The 8421-nt window shown below is 38.1% G+C and overlaps 1 protein-coding gene across 2 annotated transcripts in view; it reads left to right on the top strand.

Moving 5' to 3' along the window:
* The first annotated feature begins 5290 nt into the window (after positions 1 to 5290).
* The window catches only part of TRPS1 (trichorhinophalangeal syndrome I), a 180348-nt gene continuing 177217 nt past the window's right edge, over positions 5291 to 8421 (top strand). The window contains exon 1 of one of the 2 annotated variants that reach the window (XM_009995352.1): positions 5291 to 5449. In XM_009995352.1, coding sequence (XP_009993654.1) covers positions 5413 to 5449 — 37 coding nt within the window. In that variant the 5' untranslated portion in view covers positions 5291 to 5412. The remainder of the gene's footprint in view (positions 5450 to 8421) is intronic. The other variant, XM_009995354.1, reaches the window with a different exon arrangement.

Genomic DNA, 8421 nt, shown 5'->3' with positions numbered 1-8421 from the left:
GGGGGGAAACACTACTCCTCTGAAAATAAGAAAATTGGAAACGCGTGTAGGATTCGTTCTGATTAGTTTGTAATTAGATTGTAAAGTGCGAGCTACAAAATATTGCAGATACCAGGATTGTCGTAATGTTCAGATAGATATTGGACACTTTTATTGGAAGTGGGGATATACAGACTTACTTAACAATAAATTGTAGAACATAAGTGAGAGATAATTAAGGCATATAAACTCTCTTACTCTTCAGAAAGTAAGCCACTCTCTAAATGTCGAGGAGCAGTTTATTTTTCACAGGGGTAGGTCATACTGTATCTGTCCATAGGCATAGAAGTTGAACCTTCTTTGAAGGATCTGCTGTTGGCCACTCTCCAAGACAAAACACCAGACTAAGTGGACCTCTGGTCTCATTTAATAGGGAATGTTCTACAATTCTATAAAGTGTTACGACAGCAAATTAATAGAATAACCAGAAGATTCAGTGAGGATGGCAGGGCTCTCATAGGAGGTGTCAGTCCTGGCAGAAGTCAGTTATTTCAATGCAGTAAGCAAATCAGGCTGCATTCTCTCTGCGGTGCAATAACAACAGATTGGAGAGCATGCAAAGCAGCATCAATACATAAAAATTAAACTACTTTTAGTACACAAAGCTGAGTTTAGATAAATGGAGAACAGAGAAGCAAAGGTGCAATATTCTCTGAAAGTGTGGCCTTTTAATGCTGTTTTGGAGACTAATTTACATACAAATAAAATGTCAACTTATCCCATAACTGTCATGATAAATTGCAGCATTTAGACTTTTGCACTAGGTGCTCTTTCTGTACCTTATTAAATTACAGGATCTTGGCCTTTTGCCAAGTGCTAGGGTGGCACTCTTTCTACTGAAATATGTATGCGAGAGACGTATGGGCCTGGGCATCGAAAGAAACCAGGCTTAATAACTTGGTGAGTCCTGTCTGCAAATCGTCCTGAACACCTTAATTTTTGCATCTCTCTGTAGATAATTTTTTTAATCCATAAATTGGCAGTGTTACTAATTTTTCTGTTTCACAAGCTTTGTTGGGGTTTAACATGTTGTCCTATTTACAGAGTATTTTTACATGCTTGTTTGGAAGCCAGGGCAAAACAAATCTTTGCCTTCTTGGGCTCTCCCATCCTGGATGGATGACCTTGGAGGTCTGGTAGGAGCAAGCTCTCTGCAGCAGGCTTGTAAGAAATGCAGAGCAGCAAACTGCCATGATTAGGCACCCTTAAATAAAAGCAGTTTTAAAATTCTTCATTTTAGTTGCAAGATACTGTAATATTCCACCCCCATGTCACCACTTCAGACAAGTCACCTTTTGACTTCAGTTTCTGCTGAAAGTGTCTGCATGGTTTACCCCGGCAGTGAGCTTAAAATGAAATAAATGCCTGGAAGTAGGCTCAAACAATTTATTTCAAAATGCCGCTCCTAAACTCTTTGAAATGTGTGTCTGTTTTATACCCATAGAAAAGGTTAGATTTATTCCAGTGACTAGATGACTACTAATATGTGCTGTGCTCTGAAGCATATGGTAATAGAAAAGATAATTTTGAATTAATTTGATGTGAATTAATAAGAGATTTATCTGATGAGAGTTGTTTGAAGGTGATGGCACTTTGTAGCTGAATGAGATTTAAGATGTCTAAAAGCGCACCTTTAGAGATTTTAGCACAATCAATGTTGGAAAAGTATATGTAAATGGGAAGGAGCAAGCTTGAACAGACCATGGCTTTTTTTCACTTATCTCTTTGTTGTAAACTTTGTGGAAAAAAAAATTGCAGAAACCTCTTGGCAAATTGGTGATTAGGAACCTAACTGTAGAGTCTGAAATGCAGAAGAGGAAGGGAGGAGGTGAAAACCAACAGTGTTTTGCTGCTCTGCTAGTATGATGTATAAGGTATGATTTTCTTGTAGCGTTTTCTAGATTGATGAAGTTATCATAATTTCAGTGGAGCACGCAGAGTGTAGAATATCAAGTAGATACATTTTAACTAAATATGTCTGATCCTGCCAAATGTTACTGGTATGAGGAGGCATTTTCTACTCTAAACAATCTCAGACAGGAATGAGTGGCCATTCAGTTTTAGGGATTGTGGAAAAAAAGTACACCTTTAAAAGTTCTCTAGAATTAGTTGGTCACTTCCTTAGAGCCGTGATATCCCATCTTGCATGGTGCACTTGAAGACTCATGTCAAAGGGGGAGGATGTGATCTTGTTGAGAAGGGAGTTGCTTATCATGAAGCTTATTCTGTCCTGCCATGGTTTAGGGTGTGATTTCTGAATTCCTTGCACAAAAGTGGTTGTTTTTACCTTCCCTTCTCAGCAGAGAGAGGTTAGGACTATGTATTGGTTGCTTTCAGGGAGGAGAACCACAAGCAAAGATGGGAGAGAAGCATCTTGTGTGACTGCCACTTGCTTTGTGTCCCAGCTGGAGATGGTGGAGGTGTGAAGTCATACATGTTTCTCTTCTGTCATTTCACTGTTCAAGTATCCATGAGGGAAGGTGTAGAGACAGGGGCTTTAGCTAGTCCTGTACCACGGTGTCTGAGTCCGAGGGCAGTTTGCATCTTGTGTAATCTAGTTTTCAGTGAAGGCAGCAATTTCACCTGGAGTTTCCAGAGTATTTAAAGGTTGTTATTATTATTATTATTTTTGAAGATGCTTAAATTAGAAAACATACATTTCTTTGAACTGTGGGCTGCCCTGGTCAGTTTGTTGACTCTGGTTGTGCTTGGTGTGGGTCTGGGCCAGCCTGGCGGGACGGGCTGTGGCGGAGGGCTGGCTGTGGGGTGGCCCCCTGGGGATGGAGCCTGCCTCAGAGAGAGTTTCTGAGAAATTCGCTCTCTAAAGACAGGAGCTCTCTGGCATCAGAGCTCCGTGTGCCTTACAGCTGCTCGATTGTTACATTGAGAGTGGGGAGAAGGCTCCAGATTGGGTAGGACTTTTTGTGCTTGATAGAAGCCGACACTTTGAACACTTAAGGGTTTTTTTATATAAAGCACAGCAGACAGTCTTTGTAGCCTATTTATGTGTAATAAGCTGGGTTTTGTTTTGTGCCTTTTTTTTTTCTTTTTTTTTTTTTTTTCTGTGAAAGAAAAAAAAAAAGAGAAATTAAAACCACAGCAGTATTTTCCCATGCGGCTGTAGTGAGTATCCTGCAATCTCACATGATCGGCTGTCCTGGTGGGGTGGAGTGTGGGAAGGTGTCAAAATATGTCTCTCATTTTTAATTTTTTTTTTTCTTAAAAGGGAAAGCCAGATGAGTGCTAAAAGCCCTTTTCTCTTCCTTAGCCCTGCAGTAACAAACTACATGAGTGTGTGTTATTAAGATGATAAGATTAAATTTCTAGCTACTAACATGCTATCACAACAGCAAAGGGGGAAAAAAGATCTTGAAAAAATTATGAAAATTAGTCTGACGGTCTCCTTTTAATAATAAGATCACTCCCAACCCCAACAGACAGTGTAGGCTGGAATTCCACAGGGCTTTTTTGTGGTCCTAATGATTTTAATAATACTTTGTGCTGTGTAGCACCTTTCATTAGAGGATCACAAAGTGCTTTACAGTCACTAATTAATTAAGCCTCACAAAACTCCTGTGAGATAGGTAAGTATTAGACATATATTAAGCTGAGACACTGAGAGTTAATGATTTTTGCTGCATTATTCTAACAAAATGATTGATGTTTAAGCGCCGTATATGCATTATGTGTCTGTGTGTGGGTGTGTAATATATATGGGTGTAAAAGTATTAATTTTACTATTCCTTAACAAAGAGGTTCTACTTGAGCCTGTTGAATATAAATTAGTATTTTCATTTAACTTTTTGTTGCTGCAGCATATTGACTGATAACACCACAGTCTCCATAGACCCTTGACTCAGTTTGCTATTCATCTGCTCGTGTATCTGCTTGTACAAAGATTAGTCAGTGGCATCTCACAAAATACAGACATATTTCTAAATGTAATATTCTGTTAAAAAGAGTTTATCACTAGACCTGACCTAAACCTGCAGTGCAAGCACAAGGCAACAACCACGCTGCTGCAACAGGCTTTGATGACAAGTCATTATGTTCAGTAAAAATAATGAGCAACAATAGAGACACATTGCAAGAGCTAATGATCAGCAGGTAATTAGCCACTATCTTCATCACACATAAGAAACTATTGATTATCAGAATTTGCTTTTTTTATTTTTTAAAATGATGTACAATAGTCACTATGGTATTTCATTACCCTGGATTAGAACCTGATTTTAGCAAAAGTTTCCACTTTTATATTCCACGTATAAATTGGTCTGAGCAACTGTTAAGCAGAAAAGTCTGTATCTTGTAGATACATCCATGCATCATATAGAGTAGCCTTGTCTGTTTTTGAGGGAAACTATACATAACTGTTAACACGATTTCCACTTCAGAATAGCTGAGGGTGATCATATCAGAAAAAAAACAAACACCAACCCATGTGATTTAAAAGTAATTTTAGCGTAATGCAGATAAGATACCAAACCCTGGATTATAAAGCCCTAAGGTGATTTCTGCAGTCTGGGCCTTATCCAGAGTTCCCTCAGCTCGAGAAGTCTTTTCATTCACATCAGGCTTAGTAATTATTTTATTCTGGGGAGATCACCATTTCCAGTAACGAAAAGGTAGTTCAGTTCTAAAGGCTGTTCATCACTTGGCCTTTTCACTAACAGCCAACAAAAGTGCTTATTATTGCCATAGCATTTTTGAGATGTGGAAAGTTGCCCACTAACAACTAAAGTAAAACCACTAAATTCATTTCAAGTGGGACATGAGGCAATCAGCATATGATAGCTTTCATTGGCTGATGGCAGACCTTGGATGTGAACCAGTTATTTGTATTCCTTTATCCATCCTATTAGGCCAGTCCCATTACCATGCACAGTATCTGTTAAGATGTGTGAATTTTCAGGGCACTTTTATTTTTTGCAGCATTTATCCAGATAATTTTCAACACTTCCTTCAAAGTTGTTTCAAACTTGTTTTTTTGGTGAGCATCACGTCAAAGATAATTTTTATCTGTGTGTGTATTTGTATGTTTGTGTGTGCAAGAGCATGTGTGTCTGTCTGAAGAGAAGGCAACTGTGGGATTTCTCATGCTTGACAGAAGTAGGGAACAGCAGCCACTATTTGTATAGTGCCCACTAACAGATGCATGTGAATGTACAATAGGCATAATAATGTTTAAGTAAAAACCTTATTTTGAATGCATAATTTAGGAAGGAAAACCTTTTTTTGTTTTGTTTTGCAGATATACAGATCAGCTCTCAAAATGTCTTCTGTGTCTTCCGTGCATCTTCTAAGACAATTGCATTAGTCCACCTGCTAGTTGACTAATAGAATTAATAATTGTAAAAAGCACTCTAAAGCCACATGCCTTATGAAGTCAATGCTGGGTATGATTTTACAAGTATGTGATCCATTTTTTCAAGTGAAATTGTTAACTGAAAACGTTCTTGGCACACAATAAAACACTGTGCAATCTGTTATTTGTCTTAGAGATAATAATTTCAGAGTGGCTATATTCTTTCTGTATCTAACTTATGACTTGCTAGGGGATGGTTTCTTCGATTTAGGAGTATTGCAAATGTAGTTTTATTTACATAATAAGTCTCTGAAAAATGATAGTGGTGGAATTTCAGACACAAAAAAAAAAAAAAAGAAGACAGGTCTTTTCTTGCTGTCCCCTTGAGTAGATATCAAGCAAATAAATGACAGATGATGTTTCAAAAGCTAAAAGAAAACAAAACCAGGGAAAAATACTTTTGAATTAAAGTTTTTATATTTAAATCAATGTTCTCTTTTTTCCTTTCTTTCTCCAAGTGTAGAATACTGCATAAAAAAGCTCCATTATGCAGATATGTTTTTTTCCCCCTCCATTAACACATATACTCACAGATATGTCAGGAAAATTTGAACTGAAATGTCTAGCTTTGGAGCACTGTGTAGTTAGCCTGTATAGAATTCGGATTTTTCTTTTCCTTGCCTTATAGGGATTTTTTTCTGTTCTTCTCTCTGACTCTCTTCTGTCAGTTGCCATGAAGATAGCAAAATCTCTAAACTTTCCTTATCTGCCAAAAGTATCAACAATAACAATAACATTTTAAAACAATGTATTTAGTCTTTTTAAATTTTGACTGAGGTAACAGCCATGATTCTTGATTTCTTATTTTTTCTTCACTGCATTGTCAGGACTTCGTTCTCTGTCCTCTAACTGCCATGAATTGCATTGAAATGGTAGTGTTTTTAAAAACAGTTTGGGATCTGTAACCAGAAATTAAGATTTAGCTGAACATCCACCAGAGATGCTCCTTGATATTTTTACTGTATTAACCAAGAGCATTCATGAAGTCCCACAGAGAAGTGGTAATACTAAATTGCTCAGGACTATCTTTATACCTTGAATTACATATAGGCATATGTTGCTTTAGTAGGCTGAGTCTATATTGTAATAGTTCTCTTAAGGCCATAGGAGATCTTTCTTCTCTCAGTTTGAGTGACTTCATGGTTCAGAATTTATTGGGGTGGGGGGGGGGCGGGAAGTAAACTACAGTGCATACGCATCCCAGTAGGTACAGTTGACATTGAAGAGAAGACACTTGATTCCCAAGCATGTGTGTCTTCTACAGTAGGGATCACAGTAGGCATTTAAGAAACCTATTAAGACCACACGGAGTGTCAAACTTTCTGTAACATGAGCTGGCATTCTGTGTGAAAGCCGTCTTGCTGTAGCCCATGCTGCCTGTGGATCAGCTCAACCACAAAGACAACAGAGCCAGCCCAAGACACAAGTTGAACACTTCCCCTAAGAAGTTGTCTGTTTTTATCAACATAGCATACAGTGCCCTTTCATGTGGAGCAGATGTAAATAAGAGGATGTACAGACGCCTGTTCTTTTATTTTTAACCTCCATCCCCAGCCGTACTTCTCACAGTAGTGTTTTGAGAAGGTCATCTGTGGCTTTGAAAGGTCTGGATGCAGCACCAGTTGGAGCACATCAGTGCTGCTCCCAGAATTGCCAGGTGGTCCTCCCCTTGTAGAGCAAGACATATCTCCAGTGCTTCTGTAGATGCCTGGCTGTGGCTGGTCTGGGAATGGGTCTTGGGCTTGAGTATGTAGCTCACCTCTCATGTGTGGTACTGCAGACTGCTGCCACCGAACCACACGGAATTTGGCATCTATCATTGTATACAGTGTTGGCAAAGATAAGAACATAGAAAAAAATGTAGCACATCTGTCTTATGCCCATAGCTAGCATGTGAACACAAATGGATCAAACCAGCTGGTAATGAATATCAAATCCAGAACCATGCAATAGAAAGTGCAGAGAAGTTTCATATATGTATTTTTTCTAAGTAGGCTAAGGAGGGTGAAGATACGTAGTGGATAAGGAATTTGGCTTACTACCTGTGTACTCTGATGGTTTTTCTTCCATGATCTCTCCTCTTCAGCTAGCAGCTAACTCACCCATGGCATATTTCTTCTTTCTCTCTGATCCTTACTGCTGTCCTGTCTCAGTTTTCTGAAACAGATACTAAAAGTGTACTTGCAGATTTAGCAATAGTGACTATGTCTGTGAGGAGTACTGAGCAGAGGAAGGGTTGCCTGTTTAGATCCATGTGGATTCCAGGTGTTTTTGGGGTAGATCCTGACTCGGCCACATAGCAACATAAAATGTCTGGATCCAGGCCTGTAAAATTTTATTGACAACGAATTTCCTAATAAAGTTATTTTCTCTTTGTTTGGCAAATAGAACTAATTACATGAATAATAGACTGTGGGTCCAGACTCTGGAATATCTGTATAATCCTGTTTGAAGTTTATGCGCAGTAGGAAGGAGAGCTTTTGCTATAGAGAAACTGATACCTGCTTAAGAAAAATGCTTTCTCTGAAACCTTGCAGTTACTTACTCTCCTAAATCTGTTTCCTTCCTAATAACTTGTTTAAGTGTTCCTGATTATGTCTTTTAGGTGTATTTTTGCAAAGCTACATTATATGTAGTTGTACAGTGCATGAACATTGAACTGCAGAAGTTTATTTTTCCCCTTAGTTTTTAAAAATTATTTTAAACAGGCATTCATTTAAAGTTATTTCTGCCAGACCAATATCTTCTGAAATGATAATGAAATCTATAATTCACTCAGTCTGATGGCAGAGGTTTTGTAGGCTTGAAAGTTCTCTTTTTAGTTAAGTTCAGTCTCAGTGTGATCATTTTTTTAAATGTAAAATTCTAGTTTTATGCATAGTCTAAAAACCTGTTTGACAAAAAAATTCTGAAAAGTTGCTGTATTGATATAGTTCAGAATGCTTTAAGAAGTGCCAGGTTTATAATCTGTTACATGTCTTGAATAATTCTATAGGGTTTTTTCTTTCTCCCCCCCC

The sequence above is a fragment of the Chaetura pelagica genome, unplaced genomic scaffold, assembly GCF_000747805.2.
Source record: "Chaetura pelagica isolate M959 unplaced genomic scaffold, ChaPel_1.0 scaffold53, whole genome shotgun sequence".
Lineage (NCBI taxonomy): Eukaryota > Metazoa > Chordata > Aves > Apodiformes > Apodidae > Chaetura > Chaetura pelagica.
Note: the sequence above shows the minus strand (reverse complement) of the source record. Positions and strands in the feature narration are given on the sequence as shown.